This window comes from Mus caroli, chromosome 8 (assembly GCF_900094665.2).
Source record: "Mus caroli chromosome 8, CAROLI_EIJ_v1.1, whole genome shotgun sequence".
In the NCBI taxonomy this organism is placed as follows: domain Eukaryota; kingdom Metazoa; phylum Chordata; class Mammalia; order Rodentia; family Muridae; genus Mus; species Mus caroli.
This window is the reverse complement of record NC_034577.1, coordinates 101,806,203-101,829,597: the sequence shown is the minus strand read 5'-3', so window position 1 is coordinate 101,829,597 and position 23,395 is coordinate 101,806,203. Positions and strand designations below refer to the sequence as shown.

The following is a 23,395-nucleotide window of genomic DNA, read 5'->3' as shown; positions in this document are numbered from 1 at the left end:
GATGGTTGTGAGCCACCATGTGGTTGCTGGGATTTGAACTCTGGACCTTCTGAAGAGCAGTCGGGTGCTCTTACCCACTGAGCCATCTCGCCAGCCCTAGGCCATCTTTTGATACATATGCAGCTAGAGTCAAGAGCTCCGGGGTACTGGTTAGTTCTGGTAATTTCTCTAGCTCCTCCATTGGGGGCCGTGTGATCCATCCAATAGCTGACTGTGATCATCCACTTCTGTGTTTGCTAGGCCCTGGCCACAGGTATCTTAAGAGTAGGACTATGGGTATTTTGGAGGGCCAGGGGCGTAAAGTTTAGCCAAGATGCTTTGTCTGAGTTTTTTGGACACCTTTGGCAAGGTAGCTTAGGCCCTAGCTTTCCCATGATGCCTCTACAATGCCTCTGGACTTCCCCGGGCCAACAGCACACTCTCCACACCGTCCTTTCTCTCCACCGCTGTAAAGAGAAGATCTCTTAGCTTGGAGCTGAACTTGGAGTTCAGTTCTACCCGTGTGATTGGTGTCCCAGGAATCTTCATGATTCTTCTCTCATTCCTTAGGTAGAGACAGATCTTTGTTTTCCGATGGGCAGTTTTCCCAGGCTGGAGGCTGGCAACCATGCCTAGGCTGGAGTAATAAGGAGGTCCCAGCCTCTTCCCTGATTTCCTTCCTTTCTTCCTTCCTTTCTCTTTCTTTCTTCTCTCTCTCTCTCTCTCTCTCTCTCTCTCTCTCTCTCTCCCTCCCTCCCTCCTTTTCTCTCTCCCTCTCTCTCTCTCTTTAAAGGCTTATTTATTATTATATCTAAGTACAGTGTAGCTAACATCAGACACCCCAGAAAAGGGCATCAGATCTCCATTACAGATGGTTGTGAGCCACCATGTGGTTGCTGGGATTTGAACTCAGGACCTTCAGAAGAGCAGTCAGTGCTCTTTAACCACTGAGCCATCTCTCCAGCCCCCGTAATTACTTTCTGATGATAGAGAAGCAGAAACCTCTGTGAGGCGTGTCAGCCTCACTCACAGCCTTCTGGTCCCTGAAAGTTGTATTTTGTTGAGACAGCCGCCATGGTTCTCTGGTGGTGTGGGGTCCTTTTCTCTTTATTTGTCCTGACGGTTTCCTCCCTCCCAGGATGTGGAGATTGGCCCTCACGTGGAAGCTGTGTTATCTCTTCTGGGTACTCCAGGCCTAAGCCTGAAGCTGGTGCGGCCCAAAGCCTTGCTGGACAACTGCTTCCGGGTCATGGAGCTGCTGTACTGTTCTTGCTGTAAGAGGCTTCCGGTGGGCGGGGATGGCAACTGTAGGCCAAGGGATCTGGGTCCATGTGTGTGGGCAGAGTCAGACAGGCTGTTTCTGGAAGCTGGATTGGGCCCTGAGTATGGGGGCAGGAGTGTACGGTTTGGCTGTTCTGTCCTGCAAACCTTGTTTTTTTTCTTCTTCTGTCTCTTGCAGGTAAACAAAGCCCCATCTTAAAATGGCAGGACTGCGAGCTGCCCAGGCTCCATCCCCACAGTCCGGGGTCCTTGATGCAATGTACGGCTACAGATGTGTACCCTTTGCCTCGGCAGACCCCCACCTCCCTGCCCGGATCCCCAAGCTCAAGCCATGGCCCGTTGCCCTGAGCAATCTATGTATTGACCCTGGGTTGGGCCACTGGATGCATTTCAGAAACTGGCCTGGATCTGAGACCTTCCTGGATGGTGGGTAGGTAGCCTTTTAGGAAAGGCCTTCCTGGAAAGGCCTCCTGCCTTCTCTTCCACACCCAGGCTTCCTGCCTTCTGGTGACATCACAGAGCCTCGGGGGAGGGATGTGGAGGGGAGGGCTGGTTGCTATCCCTTACAGCCACCTCTGCTTGTGGCCGGTCCGAAATCTGCAAACACTGTTGCCCCACAGGCGGGTGGCCAAGAACGACGGGGTGCCTCCTAGGATCCCAGGACTTATTGGGGCTTTTCAGTTGTGCTGCCTGTGGGGTGCTGGGCCAAGGACCAACCAAATGCCGTATCTTGCCACGACGATGCTCTTCCCATTCCTTTTTCTATTAAATGGCCATTTATTTGGTTCGGCTTGCATCTCTGATGGTGAACCTGGAGGGTCTGAGTTCTGGAGATGGAAGGGTGGGCTTATGGAGCCCACATTGGGCACAGTCTTACTAGGGTGGGGGTAGGGGTTGAGTATTTGGCTCTTCTGGCCCTGTTTAGCTTGCTATGTCTCAGCAGGCCCAAGTAATGTCTGCTCGGGTGTCCAGGTGCCTCTTGACCATATTTATATTTGTTCGCTTCCTCTGGCTTTCCCCACAGTCCCCATGGGAGCACATCAAAGACCAACCTAGGTCCTTGCCCAAGTTGTCCCTCACCCACCCCCCTCCCCGGTCCCTTAACTAATCAATGACACCTGGCTTGGGAGTTCCAGGCCAGGGATGATGACAAAGGCCAGGGCACAGGGGTAGGAAGCAGAGGTGAGCGAAGCCAGCAGCCCAGGGAAGCCAGGAGGAAGCCGGGGCGTTAACTACAGTACCACTTTATTAATACTGGGATCTTCACAGTGCATTTGTTACTTTGTAGCAGTGACTATTTAAATCAAGGAGAGGATGGAAACTGGGGTGGGTGGGAGAATTTATCCCAAACTTGGCAGAAAGAACAGAATAAAAGTGATGGGCTGGGGCTGGGGGTTAGGGGAGGGTGAGTAGGAACAAGGAGGGGCGGCAAAATAAATTAAAAAAAAAAAATACAAGTTAACAGCACCAGAAAAGTTACTTCAGTCAAAAGACACATTTGAAAAGAATGTTTTGCTGTACAAATGAAATAAAATAAAATAAAATGTACGTGAAGCAGCCCCCAAACCAGTTTGTGATGCAGGATGGTTGGCTCGGATCCCGAGGGCGGGCCTATGAGAGAGGTGAGCTCTAGAGGAAGTGGTGGTGGAGGAGGATACTTGTGGGTCAGACAAGGGGATGGAATATGTACAGCCCTGGGGGGGAGGGGAAGGCTAAAACTGGGGGTGGGCATGCCACCCCATCCTCTTCCTGGGAAGTCCCTGGCCTCCCTTCCCATCAGGGCCTGGAGTCCTCAGATGGCAATGAGCCCATCCTCTTGGACCCCCTTCTCTAGGACCCAACCACACCCTGGGTATAGGGACCACATCTGCCCACTTGACATCCTGCATCCCTTTCCATCAGCCTTGACAGTCTTGTTGGGGAAGATGCAGCCAAAATATGCCTCAGGGTTCCACATCTGACCATTTGTTTTCCTGGACTCTATACTCAGGGTTCTGGTGACAACTGAGTTTGGTGGGCCAGGTCTCAGACCCTGGAGATAACTCGCTAAGCAGCCTCGGGGAGCCCTGTGGTAACTCCATCCACACACAGGAATCCCTGCTTCACCAGACCAGTTACTGGGCTGCCCTGCACTGGAGCACCCATGACCTTGGGCCCAGGTCAGCCCCAACTCCATTCCTTCAAGACCAAGGTACGCTCTCTGGACTCCCTGTGGGGGTCGGGCAGAATGTTACCTTGGAGTCTGCTGCCTGCTCTACCTCCCGAATCTCTCCTCTGGCTTACACTTACGTGCTTAGACTTGCTCAGACTTGGGCTGACAGGGAGGCAGGACCCACTCTTCCTCTGGTCCCTGCTGCCAGCCCCAGCTAGGCCTCTAGGCATAGACTTTCTTGGGATGGTGTTGCCTCTGGCAACAGAAAGTCAAAACCAACCTTCTAATACTTGCTCCAAGCTGGGCCTGCAGCTTGCTCAGATCTCAACAGACTGGCCAGAGGCCCTGGCCTACCCTCACCAGCCTTATTCTACCGACACTTCAGACACTGGCAAGAAGAGCAGCTTCCCCCGGTTTGGGGAGAGTGACCCTATCCTTCTCCGGCCTTGAGCCCACTGAGGGCTCCCACACCCCTCTCTCAGGCACTCAGACGTACACCCTGTACCACCAGCTTGCCCCACACAGTTCTTGTCTAGGGTCAGCTCCATTTTATTACAGTCATAAAATAACCCCCCACACCATCTAAGGCTCCAGCCCTTATCTCCAGCAACAGGTGAAACTGTAACCCGCAGGTGCCCCTAGAGTTAAAGCTCCGAAGTGTCCAGACAAGAACAGGACATCCAAAACACCTGGTACGGGCCTCTGGACTCATTCCCTGTCTGCCCTGCCTCACCCCACTAGCTACTCTTCACAGGGGGAGGGGAACTGGAGGGTCCCCTGAGACAAGGCCCCTACGTTCCCTCCCTTCAGACTCTTTCCCATGAGCAAGCCTGGCTTCCCAATGCCTGACTGTCCCTAAACCCAGTCACACAAAGATCCTCAGCTGATTGGTTGCCTGACCCCTCCGTGACCACCCTGTTTCCCAAAGAGAGGAGCCTGGGAGAGGCAGGGCAAAGGCAAGAGGAAACGGGACAGGGTCCAGGCAGGGAGAAGAGGGAGCCAGCATTCAAGGAAAGAGCTGGGCATGTGGCCCCGGAGGACTGCCGGGCCAGAGGGAGAGAGCTGTGGACCCCAGGCCAGGTAGGGCCCCATGTAGCAGGCCCAGCCCTTGGTTATGGGCTCTGGGGTTTGGATGTAGCAGGGCCTGCAGGAAGGAAGAGGAGGTTGGAGTAGGTAAGGAAAGTATAAAACAGGCTCTGTCCTGGCGAGGTGTGTGAGGGAAGTCGCTTCCCGCGAGATGCTGAGATCCAGCCTGGTTGTCTCTTTCCGTAAAGTGGCTGTGCCTCACTCCTGACGCTTTGCTTTCTGTCTTCTGGCTGGGCCGCCACTCAGAGTGGCTGGCCGCTGCTCACAGATTCGGCCACCTCCTTGTGCCAGGCCCAGACGGGGAGGGGTGGGCGGCACCATCATAAGATGCGGGGCGCCGACCTGTCGTTGGTGACGGTCCTGCGCAGCCGGACCCCGCGACGAATGGCCACCAGCATGTCTTCGGCCGGGGGGTCACTGGTGGCAGCAGGGGGTGGAGTGGGCGTCTCCTCCGAAGAGGTGGCTGACAGGGCGGTAGGGAAGGGGAACTGGCCCTCGCCCAGGGCTTGGGCACCGGCCACCAGCTCCCCCAGCTTCTCTACCAGGCTGTGCCGGTTAGCAGCCAGTTGCTGCTCTTCGTCCTCGGTGGCCAGCCCGACCGCAGCCCCGCCGCCGTAGCTAGCTACCTCTGGGGATGGGCTGCCCCAGGCCGTGTTAGGCAGGCTGAGCCTCTTTGGGGAGGCTTTGGCCAGGTCTGGAGCCAAAGGTGAGGCCACTTCGTCTGTGTAGAAGACACACTCCTCACTGCCTGCCCGCGTGGGCCCCACATAGCCAGGGGAGTCGGGCACGGTGGGTGTCTTCACAGGGACGATGGGTGGGCGGATGGGGATGGGGCCAGCGCTGGACAGGGCGCGGCGCACAGTGGGCTTGGTAGAGGGTGTGCGGCGGATGGTGGCCACACCGGGAGGTGCACCGGAGGGCAGCCCCATGGCTGTGGGCAGCCCTGCCGTGGGCAGCCCCGCGGTGGAGGCTGGGCGCTTGGTCTGGATCAGGCGGCGGTAGTTCTGGGCTATGTTGCTGTTTCGAGGAATGGTAGATGATTTGTCGAACTCAGGGGGGCCTTCACTGTCTGCATCCCCGTTCACAGAGTAGCAGTCGTAGTCTGAGCCTGGAGACACACAGTGGGTGGTGAGCCTAGGGCCAAGTTTGTCCCTGAACCCCATACCTACTCAAGGGAGACAGAGAGGGAAGTAAGTCTCTTGTGTATGGCCCTCCTCCCGGCTGCTATGGTGGGGCGGGTCCCGGGGCTGTGAAGGCCTAGCAAGCACGCCCAGCCTGTGGCATCCCTCCCTCCAGGCCCACCTTGGGAGGGGATGGTGTCCTCGGAGCAGGAAGGTGTGGTGGTCTGTGTGCTGTAGCCACTGGAATACTGCAGCGAGTCCCGGCTGCTCTTCTGGTGTTCCAGGCTCAGTCCACGGGTCAGCACCATGGCTAGGTCGCTGGCAGCAGGGGACACCTCCTCACCATGCTGAGGGTAGGGAAAATGGTGGGCTAAAAAGCCTCACTCTCCACGTCCACCCTCTTCTGGGACTCTTAGATAGTTCCATAAGGGTGGACAGAGTAGGCTTCGAAGGCCAACTGCTGGGAGGCCTGGCATTGACCCTGGAGTGAAGGCCAGGGCCTAGCCAGGGAGCGGTCCACTTACTTTGGCTGCTATGGTGGCAGGGGACATCCGGGTTCGTGGCACCTCCTCTCCACCGGAGCCCACAGTGCCTCCACCAGTAGGGCCTGGCTCAGTGTCTCGGAGGTGTTCCACACGATCCTTCCTCCGCTGCAGGGTGGTGGCTGAGGGTTGTTCGTGGGGACCAGCCTTGGTCCAGTCCTGCAGGGTGTGGCAAGCACCCTTAGCCTTACTGTGCATGACTAGGAAAGGCCCCTCTTTGTCGCTGGGGCTCAGGGGGTGCACATCAGCGAGGAGCCTCTGGCTTGCAGTCACAGCCAAGGCCAGAATCTGGTGGGCAGCAGCAATTGTTCCGTCCCAGCAGTTCAGGGATGGGGCAGGGTGTTCCAAGAAAGGTATGGGCTTGGCAAGTGGGTGGTGGATGCTTCACAAAGACAGGAGCCAGTACACGCAGCTTTCTTGCTGAATCTGACTCCCCCGCCCCCCCAAACCCCACCACTCTGGTGACCGCCCCAGATCAGGAGGGAGTGGGGTGGGCCCGGGGCATGGGGTACTGACCGAGGTTGGGGAGCTGCACTCGCTAACTGACTGACAGGTTTCTGAGGCCTCAGAAGATGCAGAGCTGGAGGATTTCTGCTGTGCAGAGGTGAGCCAGCGGCCACAGATGGGTGGGGGGACCCGTGGGCAGACAGGCCAAGAAGGCAGGCAAGAGAAAAAGAATTCTGGTCACCGTGGTGGCACGCAGTGGGCAGTTTGATCCAGCACCTCACCCTGTACTCCCCTCCTGGTGTTACAGCCACTAAGACCACCATAGGAGGCCGCAACCCAGGGCACATCCTACAGACACTGACCTGCCTGCCCATGACCCAACCCAGGAGCCACATATTTTAAGGCTTCAATTTAGGATTCACAGTTGACGGCTCATGTGTGGAGATAAGGGAAGATGCAACACCGAGAACTCAGGTTTGGTTTGAGCATTCGGGGTTGATGGTCAGAAAGGAATGCCCTGGGGAGAAGGGACGATGGAGGCCCGAGTGCTATCCTGGGAACATTCAGCCGAGCTGCCCATTAGTTCTCTGTGCAGAGACACGTGTATAACCTGGAGTAAGGGAGGGGCTGGGGCTGGGGCTGGGGCTAGGCACTCGGCAGCAGTCGGGCAGGACGAGGCTGGCCAGAGATGAGGTTCACAAGTGTTTGGGGGTGCTGACTCAGTCCTTCAAGCAGACTGCAAGAGCACCAATGACCTTTAGAACAGATAAAACGGACTGACCGTAAAACTAGGAACCTCTAGTCCTTAATACTACTCACGGGCTGGAGACACAGCTCAACTGTTAAGAGCATTTGCTGTTCTTGGAGAAGACCTGGGTTCAGTTCCCAGAACCCACATGGTGGCTTACAACCAGTTCTAACTCCAGTTCCAAGGGCTCTGATGCCCCCTTCAGGTTTCCCTAGGCTCTGCGTGATGCACGTAGATGTGGGAAAATAGTCCTTACACACGAAATAAAAATATTAAAAATAGAAACCAAAAAGGCAGTCAGAGCATACTCAGAAGAATATTTCTGATGAAGGGCATGTATCTACAATATATGTAGAGTTCTAAAAAAAAAATCAGGGGCTGGTGAGATGGCTCAGTGGTTAAGAGCACCGACTGCTCTTCCAAAGGTCCTGAGTTCAAATCCCAGCAACCACATGGTGGCTCACAACCATCCGTAATGAGATCTGACGCCCTCTTCTGGAGAGTCTGAAGACAGCTACAGTGTACTTACATATAATAAATAAATAAATCTTTAAAAAAAAAATCAATGCATACACACTTTCTTTCTCTCATGAAAAATGGGCAAATGACATGAATAGGCCCTACATGAAAGAAGATACTCAAATGGACTTTAAAGTATGAAATGTATTGGGCCTAGTAGTACACAACTTTAATCCCAGCACTCAGGAGGCAGGGGCAGGCAGATCTCTTGAGTTTGAGTCTAGCCTGGTCTACTGAGTATGTCCTAGGATAGCTGAGGTTACATAGTGAGAACCCTGTCTCAAAAGAAAAAAAAAAATGAAAAAAACTTCTGCCATGTCCTAAGGAACATTCAAATGCTACTATTATATACCTCTCAAAAACAGTTAAAGTGGAAAAGCTATAAAATAGCAGGGTTGGTATGGACACAGCATGGACAACAACTGTCATAACCCCGTTGATAAGAATCTTGGGACTTGGACTGGAGAGATGGCTCAGCGTTTAAGAGCACTGACTGCTCTTTCAGAGGTCCTGAGTTCAATTCCCAGGACACACGGTGGCTCACAACCATCTGTAATGGGATCCGATGCCCTCTTCTGCTGTGTCGGGAGAGAGTGACCGTGTACTCACATACATAAAATAGATAAATCTTAAAGAAAAAAAAAAAAAAAGAATCTTGGGACTCGACAATTCTGCTCCTGCTCACATTGCAATAGGACCACGTACTAGGATATGCTCAGCAGTCTATGAGTAGCCAAGGCCCCTAGATAAGTGCAATGCTTAGCTTTGGCAATTTGACACAATGTAGCATCACTTGAGAAGAGAGTCTTGCTAAGAAACTGTGTGCATTGGATGGGTGGGCCTGTGTGCATGTCTACTGGGATTGACATGAGTTAACTGGTCCTGCCCACTGAGGGTGGCACCATTTCCTAGGCTGGGGTCCAATTCCGTATAAGAGTGGAGAAATCAAACTGAGACCAGCAAGCAAACAAGCATGGATCCATCCATTTCTCTCTCCTCTCAAGTGTCAGTAGGATTAGCTGTTTGAAGTTCCTACCCTGGCTTCCCCAGAGAGATGGGCTAGAATCTGGATTATAAAATGAGTAACCCCCCTTCTCTTCTAAGGTGCTTTTTGTTAGGATATTTTATCACAGCAACAAAAGTGAATCTAGAAAACCAGGGAACTATCTAAATGTCCCCAAAACACAGAATACCAAAATAAATTTACATACTAATTCAATGGAATGTTATACATCGATGAAAACGATACCTGTTTCCATGTAAAACAGATGAATCTCATCTATTTTAAACATGCGGAAAGCAGAAGTCAAACACACACAAAACATCCTCTATGATTTCATATAAATCATATATGGAACACCTTTGTGGTACTGGGATTAAACCTAAGGCTTCATGCATGCTTTGTAAGTGCTTGACAAATAAACTATACTCCCAGCCTAGTAAGTTATAGTTATATATGCATATATTTAGACACACACACACACACACACACACACACACACACACACACACATGTGCGCGCGCGCGCGCGCGCGCGCACTATAACCAGCAATTACACTTGGAGTGGGAACAGCAATGAAGGAATGCAGGGATTTTAGGGTCAAGCTGTGTCTTGTTTTTGGTACTGGCTGAGCCAGTGTGTTCAATTTGCAGACTTATTCAGATACACTGTTGCGATACATTTACTTCTCGGTACGGGTGGGTAGTATGTATCAATTAAAAGATTCTTGAGACTCAGTGGTAATGGATTTTAACCCATAGAGTCAAAGAACAATTTAGGAGTCCACTATGGCATAATAAATAATTGTCTACATAAATAAACGGGAGAAGGGCCCAGATAAAAGGGCAATTAGAGAAAACTAGCTAAATGTGTGGGGTGGGGGTGGGGCAGCCAAAACAAAACTAAACACTGTAGAGCTTGTGATACTATAGATCAGTTTGGTTTCCCTGGTCCTGAACATTGTTTGGGGGCTCGAGGGACAGCTCGGTGGTAGCCTGCTTGCCTAGCATGCATTTCACGGTTGTATTTAAGGGGTGTGGTTGCTCAGATCTATAATCACAGCATTACGAAGGCAGAGACATGAAGATTGAGAGTTTGGGGTCAGTCTGAGTGGCATAGTGAGACACTCTTAAAAAAAGGACCCCCCCAAGGCCCCCCCAAAAGCCAGGAGGTAAAAATAAACAAAAAATTATTTGGTGGTTCCATAAGGTGTTAACCTTGAGGTAAGAGTGTGGGCAGGGTAATAGGGACTCTGAATTCTTTTTGCAACTTCCCTACAGGCATAAAATGAAATGAGTCAGACATGGAGGTACACCCCTAAGAATCCTAGCCTTTGGTAGGATGAAGCAGGGAGTGTTGCTAGTTTGAGATCAGTCTGTAATACACAGGGAAAACTTGCCCCTGGTTTAAAAAAAAAATGTTGGGGCTGGAAGAATTGGCTCAGTGGTTATGAGTACTGGCTGCTCTTCCAAATGACCGGGGTTCAATTCCCAGCACCCACATGGTAGCTCACAACTGTCTGTAACTCCAGTTCCAGGGGATCTGACACCCTCACACAGACATACAAGCAGGCAGAACACCAATGTGCATAAAATAAAAATAAATAAATCATTAAAAAATGTTAAAGAGCCAGGTGGTGGTGGCAGCACACGCCTTTAATCCCAGTACTTGGGAGCAGAGGCAGGTGGATTTCTGAGTTTGAGGCCAGCCTGGTCTACAGAGTGAGTTCTAGGACAGCCAGGGCTATACAGAGAAACCCTGTCTCGAAAAAAAACCAAAAAAAAAAAAAAAAAAAAGTTAAAGACTCAATTGAACAAAAGAGCTTTAATCCCTCTTGGGTAGTAGTAAAAAAAGAAAAAAGAAAAAAGAAAAAAGAAAAAAGAAAAAAAAAAAAGAGACACAGAGACAGGAGACGACGTGACATCTTTTAATTATAACCCCAGCAGGAGAACAGAAGGAACGAAAGCAAAGGTAATAACTGGGCACTGAGAGATGGCTCTTGGCAAAGGGCCTGCTTTGTAAGAGTGAGGACCTAGAACCCATACGGAAGAGCCAAGCCATGGGCTGGAGAGATGGCTCAGTGTTTAGCAGCACCACTTGCTGCTTTTCCAGAGGGCCCGAGCTTGGTTTCTAGCACCCACATCAGAGAGCTCACAGCTGGCTGTGACAGCAGCTGGAGAATCTACCATGCCTCTGACCGCCAAGGGCGCCTGCATTCCTACACACATACCCATGTGCAGACACAGGAGCCTACCCACAACTTAAAATAATAAAAATAAACATTAAAAAAAAAAAGCCAAGCAAGGTTATGCATGCATGCTTGTAATCCCAGCACTGGGGAAGCACAGATACTGTGGAGCCAGCCAGCCTAGTCTACTTGGTAAGTTCTAGGCCAGGGAGACCCTATCTTAAAAAATAAGGTGGATAGTTACTAGGGAATAATATCTAAGGTTGACCTCAGGTCTCCACATACATGTGCAGATATGTGCACTTACACACACGCAGACACAGACACACACACACATCCCAACCTGTGCAAACTAAGACCCTGGCTCAAAAGTATCATAGGCACAGGAGCCGCAGAGATGGCTCAGTGGTTAGAGCACTGGCTGCTCTTCCAGAGGTCCTGAGTTCAAATCCCAGCACCCACATGGCAGCTCACGACTGTCTGTAACTCCAGTCTGGGACATCAGGTCTGTGTGTAGTGCAGACATACATGCAGACAAAACATCCCCCCACCTCCCATTTATAAAGTAATAATAAAACTATCTCAGAAAGTTAAGGCTGGAGGTGTAGCTCAGTGACAGGAGGTTTGTCTAGTTTGTACGATGCCCTGGATTTTGGATAAACCAATGAGACTCAGGTATATGTTATTTATGAGACTCATCTGAAACACGGGGATACATGTTTAAGTGTGGAGTTGGATGGAGATCAATCATAAAACCGTGGAAAAGCAGGAAGGCCATGTGGCCAGTCTCCACTCCCTAACTGCTTCCCCTCTCAAGGATGGCCGGAGGTCAGCATGAGGCTCTCTCCTGCTCCCCAACCCCGTGGTCCTCCCGATGTTCTCTCACCTGGCTGGTGATGTCGGAAGGCATGGGCGAGGGGGGCTTGGAGTAGGTGGGGTCCTGGGAGACGAAGCCAGAGTCGTGGGAGGAGACACTGGAGAGGCGGGTGGTGGCCGGCTGTGCCAGGCTGCGGTAGCGACAGGTGGAACTGGGTGAGTATGTTTGGGCACCCCCAGGCCACGGGGCTCCGCCACCCTTGGCACTGCCACTGCTGCTGGGGGCACTGAGGGAGTGAAGGAGGAGGGCACAGTAGCCGGACAGGAAGACACAGAGGTGTATACAAAGAGGGAAGGGTGACAGAGGAGGGAGGGTAAGAGATGCGGAGCAAAGGGAGGAAAAGATAGTGTCAGACTACGAGGTCCCGAGGCCCTGGCATGACTGAGGAGTTCTGGCATGGCATGTCTCAGTGCTGGGGAGTCCCTGTCAGGGTATACCCGAAGTGGGTACACTCAGAGGGAGGCAGGGTATGCCTCTGCCTCCCACAGCATCATTAGCCTGGTTGTTCTTAGGCTTGTGATGGGCAAGCTGAGTCACCAGGCATTGAAAAGTGAAAAGCCTGGCAGTTTCTAAACTGCCTCCTCGCAGTCTGCTGTTGGCTGTCTGGTCACACTCGAGTACCTGGCACATGCTGAGATGACGGTCTGGAAATGGCTGTTGCTTGCCAGGTGGGTCCTACCCCACCGTCACCTTGTCCCTCCTTCAGGAGCATGGCTTTCTGGGGCTCAGCCTTGGCCCAGCATTCTACTCTCCTGGGCATTCCCCTTGGGTCTCCCAAGCCCCACCCCTAAATATCTCCTTTATAATCACATTCCTCCTGGCAACCATTGCCTCTCAAGGTCTGAAGATGCCCCAAAGGTTATGGGTTCACCTCTCCCACTGATCACTGGGTCCAGCTTCTCTCTAGCTCCCAGTGCCCAGATAGAATTCTGGGAAGAAGGGTATCCGGGACAGGGTCTCCCTAATCTGTAAGCTGCTCTGAGTTCATGACTCTCCCTGAGGTTCCTGGAACCATGACCATCTCCTTCAAATCCAGACTGATGGATGAGCAAGACTCCTACCCTCTCCCCATCTCTGTAAGACTCTAAGTGCTGACGCCTGGGGCAACTACCTGGGATCAATTTGAGACAAGCACAGGCTGGAGTGTCCCTTACCCTGAAGCCCAAACACTTATTCCTGGAAACCACCACACCACTTCTTGGTCTTAGGCTCCTTTTTAGTTTTACTTGTTAAGGCAGGGTCTCGTATAGCCTTGGCCGGCCTCCAACTCGATATATAACTGTGGTTGAATTCTGCTTGAATTCTGCTCCAATTCTGCTCCCTCCAACTCACCAGAGGATAGGATTTCAGACGTGTGTCATCCCACCTGCCTTCTTTTCTCCCTCCCTCCCTTCTTCTCTTCCTCCTTCCCTCCTTTTTTTTTTTGTTTTTTGTTTTTTTTGAGACAGGGTTTTCTGTGTAGCTCTGGCTGTCCTGGAACTCACTCTGTAGAGCAGGCTGGCCTCGGACTCAGAAATTCGCCTGCCTCTGCCTTCCAAGTGCTGGGATTAAAAGGCGTGCGCCACCACGCCTGGCTTTTTTTTTTTTTTTTTTTTTAAAGACAGGGTTTCTCTATATAGCCCTGGCTCTCCTGGAACTCACTCTATAGATAGACCAGGCTACCCTTGAACTCACAGAGATTTTTCTGTCTCTGCTTCCAAGTGCTGGGATTAAGGGCATGCACTACCATGACCGATACTCCACCTAACTTTTAAAAGTGTATTTTTTGAGACAGGGTCTTAGAAAGCAGCTCAGGCTGGCTTTGAACCCTTGACCCTCCTGCTTCCACTTTCCAAGTGCTAAAATGACTGGCTTGCATCGCCGTGCCTAGGTTGACCTCACCTTCTTACTCGAAGACCCTATTGTCCCATGCCTGGCCAAGACCCACTGTTAAATCACGACTCAAGTGTCTTGGTTCCCCTCCTGACACAACGGTGCCAGGATTCACTGTAGAAAAAAGCCTTGGCGCCGGGCACACAACGATGCGCCATCAATGAAGCTGCTACCCGCCTCTCCTGCCAACCAATGTGTGCACCCGTATTTCCTATATGTGAGAAGTCCTTGGATGCTTAGATGCTGTGTGAATTCTGGGGCGCTGAAGCCACCGCCTCCACCGCTTTGCTGGGACTCCCCCTCCCACCCTCCTGGGATCCCCTCCGAGAGCCTGACACCCACCTGCACATGCTGGACTTCCGGGAGTTGGAGCTGCTGGGTGACGAGGGTGGGGTCTGGTACGACCAGCTGTAGTCAGAACCCTTCAGGTCTTTGATCACCTGGAGAAGAGCATGGGGGCGGTCACTAGAGGCAGCTCCTAACCTGCGGAGCACCTCACCATGCTGCAGAGAGCTGATAGGGCAGTGCACCTTCCCCTCTGTCCGTCCCCAGTGGTGAACTAAACCTCAGGAGATGAACCTCACAGCCCCAAGCCCAACTTCAGCCTTCTTTTAAACATGGGCTTCTTCCTGAGTCCCAACTGGCTCCAGGCTGGAGACAAGGGTCAAACAGGTCCTTCTGGTGACACATGGCTGGGAATATCATGACCCTGGGGGGCCATGACATTAGGGGCTGAAACTGTCTCGGGCGCTTCCTGAGGCGTGTTCTCTCCTGTGAACTGGAACCAGCTTAGACTACCATTGAGAGAACTCAGTGTGGTGATCTGAGGGGATATGCTACAGACTGTGGGGTACACAGGAAGTACCCAACCACAGGGGCTGCCCAGTACAGTGTGTAGATCTCTGTGTGGGGTGGGGTGGGTTCTAGGTTTGGAAGGGCCAAGCCCCAGGGACCTGGCTTCTGTCCATCTGTGTTGGTCTGAGCCCTATTGGGTTCTGAGCATTTCATCTGTCACCGGGTCAGGTGCTCCCAGAAATCCCACAGGGGCTTTTGGATACTATCCGGTCTTCTTCCCGCAAGGGCCTCCCCACAAAACTCCCCTCTTTTTTCTACTGTGCCCACACGAGGGCAGGACCATCTCTTCACTGGTCCTGGTCTTGGCCCTTGACGTCAGGGCTGGCCGCACCTGCTCACTGGCGGGAGGCAGTTTGTGGGGATCTGCAGTCAGCACTACCAGGTCGTCAATGATGCCCTGCAGGTGAGTGATCTCTCCCAGCATTGTCAGCTCGCCGTTCTAAGGAAGCAGCCAGTCAGTGTCTAAAGCCCCTACACCTGCCCACCCGCTCTGGGGAAACAAACAGGCCTGTGAGGCCTCTCCTCTTTCCCCCTCCCCTGATATTCAGTGCTGACACGGGCTGTGCAACCAAGGTAATTGTCCGTCTAGACTCAGCCAGAGTCACAAGCTATGAGACCTGATTTTTAGGCCAGGTGCACAGGGGGTTAAGAGGTCTATCCTGGGTCTGTCCCCTGCTCCACCCCAGGGGAGGCTCCACATCATCAAGAGACCCACCACCACCGGCTGGAGGAAGGTGATAAAGGTGCAGAAACGGCCCCGCTCCTCAATCAGCGCACGGCGCACAGCCTGCTTCTCCGTCTCTTCCAGTAGCAAGTACATGTCGTTGACGTCTTGCAAGGCACTGTCCAGCTGGGGCTGCAGGTCTCCTTTCCCTGCAGGGGTTGGGAAGAGAGGCCGCGCTGGGGACGCTGACCTGGTTGGCTGTACCCACGGCTTAGGCCCCTGTGGTAGTTCTTGGCTGTGGGGTTGGGGACAAGGGAGCTAGGGAGCATGGAGTAGACTCTAAGGTTTGTGGAGGGGCTGGTCCCACCAGAGCAGGCAGAGAAGACAGACAGACAGACATAGCAACACCAAGCTGCACAGCCACCCAGGATCTGAGGTAGGCTAGACCACGGGGAGGCCAGCTGGAGACCTCTATCACTCAGGATGTCATTACTGCCCCAGCATAACCCTGACCTCAAGAGGTAGAGAGAGGGGAATGGCTGAAGGCAGGACAGACAGCAGGGTGGGGGCTCTGCTCAGCTTCAGGCCAGGCCACTAAAAGGTGCAGGGGTCAGGAGAGCTATGGCTGGGCCTAGGGAGCAAAGAGGAGTGTGTCTCAGCATGGGTCACAGCTCAGCTCGGGGACCAATGCATAAGGACAGCAACAGCAGCACACAGGAGCAGTGAGAGAAACAGAGAGAGGTGAGAGCTGGACGTGGAGGAGATGGTGACAGGGACGGAGCTGGTGACAGGGAAGGACCTGGCTGGCCGGGTGGCAATTGGGCAGCCAGGGCCTGAGACCCCCACCCTGCCCAGCCAGCGAACCCCTCCTGGCCTGGCAGACTGACCCAGCAGTTGTTTGGGACTCTTATGCCCCAGGCCCCTCCCTTGGTGGATCACCCGCCTTTCTTGTTCCTTCTTGGATTGGAGAGGTTCTTTCCAATGGCCCTGAGCTGGGTGGTGTGGGGGGCGGAGGCAGACAAATGCAACAAGGAGGGACGGAGCAGCTGGAGGGACGGACATTTGACTTACCAAGTAGCTCTACAGGACGGATGTGGGAGGAGGAGAGGAGACAGAGAAAGAAAGAATGTGTGAAAGACAGGCGGATGAGCCACTCCTGGGGAGGGGTGGGGGCCTGGGCAGTCTGGGGTGCTGGGTGCTCCCTCAGTCCCACCCGACATGTTGGAGTGTCCTGTGTTGGAGAACAGGGTCCCCCCCCGGCCAGGGTGATGCTCGAGGGGAAGGGTGCCTCATAGGGTGGCTGGGGCTACAGAATGGGGCCCGCGGGGCTGGGCCTCAGTGGGGCGCTGTGCGCTCTACCTTTGCGCGCTTTCTTCTGTAGCTTCAGCGTGTCGGATGACTTCTTTTTGATTTCATGCCTGGCTCGTTTATACTCTGCGCAGGGGCAAGAGGGGAGCTATGGTAAGGGGTCCCGGTGGGTAGGTTCGGGAACCCCACTGCGAAGGCCCACCCTACCTTTCGCATGGTCCTTGTCCAGCTGGTTGGCTGACTTCTTCCAGTCTTCGATGCGCTCCTGCAGTGGATTGATGAGGCTCTCCAGCAGCGCGCTGCGGGATAAAGCTGTGGGTGAGGCCTAGACCCCTCCCCAACCCCCCCCCCTCCCGCGAGTCAGGGCAAGGATGGCCTCTCTAGACTTCGGATATCCCCTGTGGTCTTCTGTGCCCACTCACTTGGTGAACTGCCGCAGCTTGGTCTCGATGCTGCGGTGGCGCATGCACATGCGCGTGAGCGCTGAGCCAATGTCCCGCGTGGCCCCTGGCAAGGAAGCAAGCTGCATGGGAAGCGGCCGGGCTGGGGGCTTCTGCAGTCCCGGCCTCGGGCCACTAGGCGGCGCGCTGTTCCACAAAGGCTGCCCCTGCCCCGCCCCCATCACTAGCAATCCTGTAGCCATGGGGACATGGGGGCTATCCTAGCCTTTGGTGGGCTTTGGGTGCCTTGCTGGCCAACCCTGGAGCCTTCCCTCTTTCTTAGCTGGGACAAAGACCAGTCACTCAAGGAAAAGCCAGCAAAGTTTCCGACTGGATCTACTGAGACTCAGGCATTTGTAGATTCCAGAGGATAAAGCTTGGGTTGTGATTTTATCACTCAAAAGTACAGAAGCTCAGGTGCTTGCTAGATGGATGAATCGGGAGGAAGAAAGGCCTTGCAAGTCCCCAAGGACTATTCACCTGTCCCATATAACTTGCAGAAGGCATGTGGATGAGGATCGCTAACGGCCACTGAAGGGTTTGCCCACAGCAGGAGGGTGACCTCCTGGTCTCATCCCTGTCACTGCTCACCTGCCCCATGACATCACAGCAGAAGCCAAGATCTCCATTCGGGCTCTGTATCCTTCCCATGGCCCACATCCCTTTCCAGCCTCCCGGCCCACTGGGCGCATCCCCCACCTCTGACCACGCCCCCTCCCCACCTCTGGTGTTGGTGGCCATGTCAGCTACTTTCTGGAAGGCATCGAGGAAGGCCACAGCAGCCAGCACAGTGGTCCTGGGGAGATACACAGTGGAGTGTGTGGTAACCGGGTTCGAGGCCATCCTCCATCTATCCCTCCCTCCTCAGGACAGGGACAACCCTGCGCTGCCTCACCTCAGCTGAGAGTGGAGCTTCGCAGCCTTGGAGTTGAAGTCCTCCCAGATGGGGTAGGAGCTCTGCGGTGAGGAGGTGGGAGAGGAAGAAAGAATTGTGAGATGGAACTACAGGGCTCCCCACATACTGTCCAATCTCCGGGCAGTTTCTTAGATGGTCCTGTCCCCATAGAGAGGAGGTAGCCTGAACCCTATTGGGCAAGAGAGGGCCCAGGACAAAGGATGGCATGAAGTCTTTCTTACCTGTCGGTAGTTGGTTCCCAGGTGGTACCCATGCTCCCTTGGGGGAGATGGAGGAGAAAATGGATGGCAGATAGTTTCCTTGGGGGCTTTCTCATAAGACTCTGGGCACTTAATCCCTATCACATGTGGTGGAAAGTGGAGGTTGGCAGAATCAATGCCACACAAGGTCTAATGGGGCCCGGAAGCTGCTTCCGTTAGGCCAGTCATCTCTGGCCAGCACTGGTGGCTCACAGACCCAGGGAGGCCATGGCTGCTACACAGGCTGGTCAGCTTGCCTAGGACAACTAGGCCCCAGGCTGAATGGGGCCTTGTGTGGCCAACAGAGCCACCTTTTTCCAGTCCCTCCTCTCCCCTCCAGGGAAACAGTGTGGCCTTTATCCTAGCCTGGCCAGAGGCTCTCTATTAGGAGGGGGTTTCCCAACAGGGAGGTTGGGCTCCTGGTGACTGAGTTGTCCAGTCTGATTAAGGGGCTTTTCTGGCTCATGCACTGGCCCTAGAGAAAGTTCAGCCCTAGCCTGGGGGAGGGGGGGACCCTGAAGGAGACCTTGCTCTTTGAAGGGTAGCCCAGGGCTAGCAAAGGCCCTCGTCCCTGTCCCACATGAGCTGACTGGGACGGAGGCGTCTCAGTACCAAGGTAAAGGGGTCAGAAGAGCCTCAGCTTCTGGGATTCCAGGAGGCCTGTGCTTGGCTGGAACCCCAGGGTAGGTCTAGCCAGCTTCTCCAGGGACAGCAAGGGGGCGGGCTGCTTCACCGACCCTCAAAAACACCCTCTTCCTGCCCAGTCAAGTCAGTGTCAGGGAAAGCAAATATTTGAGAAGCCGTAGCAAGGCTGGAACAAGAAGAGGAGGCTGTGGGTGGGCTCTCCCCACCCACACAGCTCTGGATAAAAAAAGCCCACCAGGTTGTGAGGTTGTCCCTGGCAGTCCTGAGGAGCTAACCCAGGCACTGGCCTCTAGGGGTTTTTCCAAGACGGGGCACCCTCACACCTCCTAAATGCTACTTGGCAGGGAAGCCCGCTAAGACCTCACTCCAGAGTGTGAGAAACTGCTGGGAACAGGGTGTCCAAAGTTAGTTCTCCTGGTCCCCAGGAAAGCTTGGTCCCCTCAGCAAGCCCTTGATTGTCTGAGAGAATAAGGACTCCCCCAGTGGTAGGTCAAGTCCACTTTACCCTCTGTAGATAGATCTGCACACTCCAGTCTTTAAGAGCCTGGCTTCTCTTCCCCATCCCCCTATTCCCCTATGCCTGACTGACAGGTGCCCCAGGGAGAGTGTTCGCTTCACCTGGCCCAGGCTCTAAGCCCCCCGTGTCATCACAGTCACAGGAACTGCACCTGCTGGCCAGGTGTTCTGGGCCAAGCTCTGGCTCATGCATCTTTCACCACCTCCTGAGTGACTCCTGGAATGCAGCTCGTTATTGCCCCATTTTCTTGATGGGAGAACTAGAGGCTCAGGGTGGCTCGCTGATTTGTCTGAGGCCCTAGGGGTTGGGGTCAAGGTCTGATCCTATAGCTGACATATCAGGATGAAGGGGCCCTGTTTTCAGAGAAGAGGGGCGAGGAACAACTACATTCACTTCTATGTGAGGAGGTGACAGGGACTGAGAGAAAGGGGGAGATGCCAGGTCTGCTACAAGCATGGCCACCGCTCTGGAGCAGAGGGGAGGTGCTCACCAGGATGAGACTGGTGTGGCTGTGGTGTGTCTGGGGGCAACCCAGGCTCTAGTCTCAGAAAAGACTTTTGGGGGCACCCCCAGGTATGCACCCCTAGCCCCAGATTTCCTCAGCTGTAGAATCAGGGCCTGTGTGTAGACTTCAGGGGGTCACTTGCTGTGGGAACTGCTTAAGAGGGCAAAAGCCCCAGCTTTCTGTGTCAGGAGCCTTTCCCCGTGGCCAGAGCCTGTGTGACACTTCTCAGTCTGGACTAGGATGAACCCACTTTCAGGGTAGCATGGGATGGGGACCCCATTTCCTCTGCTGACTAGGCCTAGGGCCCCAGGCAAGATCAAGTCTCTGGGTTCAGTTGGCCTAAGAGAGAGGAGGCAGGGCAAGCTAACCAGCTCTCCAGGGCCCTTTCAAGCCCTTGGGTTTGCACCCACCCTCCTCTGTCCGTGTAGTTGAAGATCTGAGTGGGGACCCTTCCTCCCACGCCATCCCTCAGTGCAGGGTTGGGGCCTTCTAGTGGCTCCAGAGTGAGTCCTGGACAACTCACTAGGAATCAGCCCCAGGCAATCTGAGTCTCCTTGAACTTCTTGATGGTGGACACTGAGCAAGACAGCCAGAAGCAGCTTTTAAAGTCCAGCCAATCAGTGCAGGTGGCCGGCCCCTTCAAGGTCCCTAATCCATGCATGTCATTGATAGGAGCATAGTATACGTGATCTGACGGTACTTGGTAAAGTCTCTTCCATCTTGGCCCCACGTATCTAGAAATCTTGCCTGCCACTAAGTTCTTTGCTGAGACTGGACCTGTGTCTCAACTGAGTTCCTTGCAACTGGCAGGAATGGAGGATACTATCCTGCTGTCTTATCTGGGCAGAAGTGGCTGCTTGCTGCAGTGTTTGCAGTGGGAGGCAGTGCGGGGGGCTCCCACCCTCTGCCAGCCCAGGAGTGCCAGCTAGGGGAGGTGGTCTGGGTTACACAGTTTCAGAGAGGTGCTGGTAACAAGATGCTGAGGGCTAGTGATGAGGCCCTCAGGTGGAGTTGCCAGGGATCTGTGTGTGTGTGTGTGTGTGTGTGTGTGTGTGTGTGTGTGTTGTGGGGAGGGAGGAACCCCAGGGAAAAGTATAGAACTATGGGAAGGCGCTGACGTGCTGCTAACTTGTAAATCCCAGGCCAGTGTGGTTTCAGGCCTCTTTTTAGGGGGCAAGTATCTGACTGATGCCTTCCCTTACTGGGGGTGTTTCTTGGCAGTACTAGGAGGGGAGCCCCAACTTCTTGCCTCTCTGCAAGGCACCACTTTCCTAAAGCATTTTTCTGGAGCCCTTGGGTAGGGTGTACTTGTACGTGGGTTCCACAGCCCCCAGGGTCTAGCAGGATTCTGATTTGTTCTTAAGTGCGAGCCTAGGGTAAGGATGTGAGGAGGCTCAGCGCAGGGCCTAGTTTCTTGCGTTTTCCATCGTGTCCCTAGACCAAGGGGTACAGTGCAGGGCAGGAACACTGGCACTCGACGCCCACCTTGCCAATGAAGCTCTCCCTGCCTCGTCAAACATTGGCCTCCGGGGGTCAGGGAGAATTCAGTAAATTACCAGATGGATAATAAGGGCTGAAGTCCTGAAGCAGGATCCAATGGTCTCCTTATGACCTTGAGCCATTCGCAGGCCTCAGTTTCCCCATCTGACCGGGGTGCCTGCTCAGTCTGACCTTGAGTGATGGGGGGGGGGGTTGCTGAAAGCGCTCCCCAGGTTGCTTAGCCAACACATAGCCTACCTCCTCCCCAAGGTGGATTCAGTCCTACCCTTGGGCTGCAGGGAGGACCCCACCCGAGGATTGGAGGAATGGAGCTTGCTGGAGCTGTTGGGGTGTGTGTGTGTGTGTGCATGTAGGTGGGGCTGCATCCATGCAGAAGCCCGAGGCTGGCGGGGCAAGAGTTAACAGTTCTTTGCCTTATTATTTTTTTCCTGCTTTGGCGGTGACAGCATTGTCTGGGCTTCGGGGCGTCGGGGGTATGTGTGTAGGGGGGCATTGTGGTGAAAGGGGGCGGAGGCCCGAGAGACCTTGGATCCGTTAAAGGGCCTTAAAGGTCGGTCCTAAAGATAAACCCAATTCATAGTTTAGGGGTCTGGGGTACCGAGTGCTTGCGGATGCTCAGCTTTGGATCGGGATCCTACGGGGCGACCTCATTCCCACCCTTCGGACCCAGACAGGCTTTGGGCGCAAGGCGGGCGCAGCAGGACAGGCTCAGACGACACACACACACACACACACACACACACACACACACACACACACACACACACACACTCCGCGCTGCACGGCCATAGCAGGACACCACTGCCCGCCACGCGTCCCTCAGAGGAGACCCGTATGCCCGGAGCTTGCCCGGGGTACCTTCATGTCGTTGACGATGGCCTGGAAGAGCCCGCCCAGGGCGCCACACTCCTTCTCCGCCGTCTCCATGCTGGGGCCGGGCGCGCGGCGGCAGGGCGCGCAAGGGGCGCGGGGAGCCGTGCAGGGGAGGGGCCGGACCGCCGCGGGCGCTGCTCCGAGGCCGCGCCGGGGCTCCCTGCCTCGGGGCCGCGCTCTCAGCGGCCAGCCGCGCCGCGCTCCGGGATTGCGGGCCGTGGGCCGGCAGCGCGGGCCATGGCTCGGTGGGGCTGGGGGCGCGGCGCGGGCAGTTCGCGGCGCAGCCTCGGCGCGGGCACTGGAGCGGCGGCGGTAATCCGAGCCGCCGAAGCTCGGGCGTCACGTGGGCGCGGCGGAGGGAGGGCGGCGGGGAGGGAGCACAGGAGGGGGCTGTGGGAAAGGCCGGGCGGGCGAGGACCCATTCACGGCCAGAAACCAGGGCTTTGAAATCCGAGCGCTGGCGCTGCCAGACTGGTCGGGCAAGAGGGGCGGGCGGGAGCGGGTGCTGCCGCGGGTCGGGGCGGCGCAGGGGCGGGGCCGGGCCAGCCCCCCACCCTCCCGCGGGAGCGGCCCTGGGTTTGCACCTTCAAGGCCTTGGGCTTGACCAAGATGAAACCCGCCGCGGATGCGGTCCTTAGTGCATCCTGGCCTGATGAATAGCACCGAGCATCGTGCAGAGGGGAACGGGAACTGGCCGCATTGGAGCTGTCCACCACAGACCATCCATAAAGTCCAACCCTCCTGCACAAATGTCCTTCAGTTCCTTTTCTAAGTAGTGCCGGTGTCACCTGGATTGGGGGTGGAAATAGTGATGGTGTCCCGGCCCAACTTCCTCGTGAGTAGGGGTCTGTGTTGAACCTGCAGAGTGTAGTGTGTGGGGATGCACGCGTGTACACATGGGAGGGCAAGTACTGCTGTCGTCCAGGAGACTCCAGGTGAACCTATTCTCATGGGGCACACATAGTTAGGGCTCCAGGGGAAAGCAGGCACAAGCTCCTGGCAACTAAAGGGCCGCAGCAAGCAATTAGGGGTTCACTAGAACCCAAAGCCAGGTGACAAACGCAGAAGTTCTTTGAGCTAAGTCAAAGACTGGGGCATCTATCTTTGATTTCCTCCCACTG

At 54.6% G+C, this 23,395-nt stretch overlaps 2 protein-coding genes across 10 annotated transcripts in view; one reads left to right on the top strand and one right to left on the bottom strand.

Annotated features, from left to right (window-relative positions):
* Il34 (interleukin 34) overlaps positions 1-2,056 on the top strand; it is a 65,446-nt gene extending 63,390 nt beyond the window's left edge. For all 6 annotated transcript variants that reach the window (XM_021169816.1, XM_029480362.1, XM_029480359.1 and 3 more), the window contains 2 exons: positions 1,118-1,253; positions 1,439-2,056. In XM_021169816.1, coding sequence (XP_021025475.1) covers positions 1,118-1,253; positions 1,439-1,608 — 306 coding nt within the window. In that variant the 3' untranslated portion in view covers positions 1,609-2,056. The remainder of the gene's footprint in view (positions 1-1,117; positions 1,254-1,438) is intronic.
* A 431-nt stretch (positions 2,057-2,487) lies between these two features.
* Positions 2,488-23,057, bottom strand: Mtss2 (MTSS I-BAR domain containing 2). Of its 4 annotated transcripts, none has more exons than XM_021169813.2 (15): positions 22,260-23,057; positions 17,975-18,036; positions 17,802-17,875; positions 17,062-17,146; positions 16,847-16,938; positions 16,691-16,765; positions 16,403-16,411; positions 15,383-15,540; positions 14,999-15,106; positions 14,155-14,252; positions 11,950-12,166; positions 6,678-6,752; positions 6,144-6,320; positions 5,801-5,966; positions 2,489-5,606 (listed from the first exon to the last, which is right to left on the bottom strand). In XM_021169813.2, exons 1-15 carry the CDS (start codon positions 22,326-22,328, stop codon positions 4,819-4,821), a joined length of 2,253 nt encoding a protein of 750 aa, XP_021025472.1. In that variant the 5' UTR covers positions 22,329-23,057; the 3' UTR covers positions 2,489-4,818. The 4 variants fall into 4 exon arrangements, with proteins under 4 accessions (XP_021025474.1, XP_021025472.1, XP_021025473.1 ...); XM_021169814.2 differs by having other exon boundaries at positions 11,950-12,070; XM_021169815.2 differs by lacking the exon at positions 16,403-16,411 and having other exon boundaries at positions 2,488-5,606; positions 11,950-12,070.
* Positions 23,058-23,395: the final 338 nt, after the last annotated feature.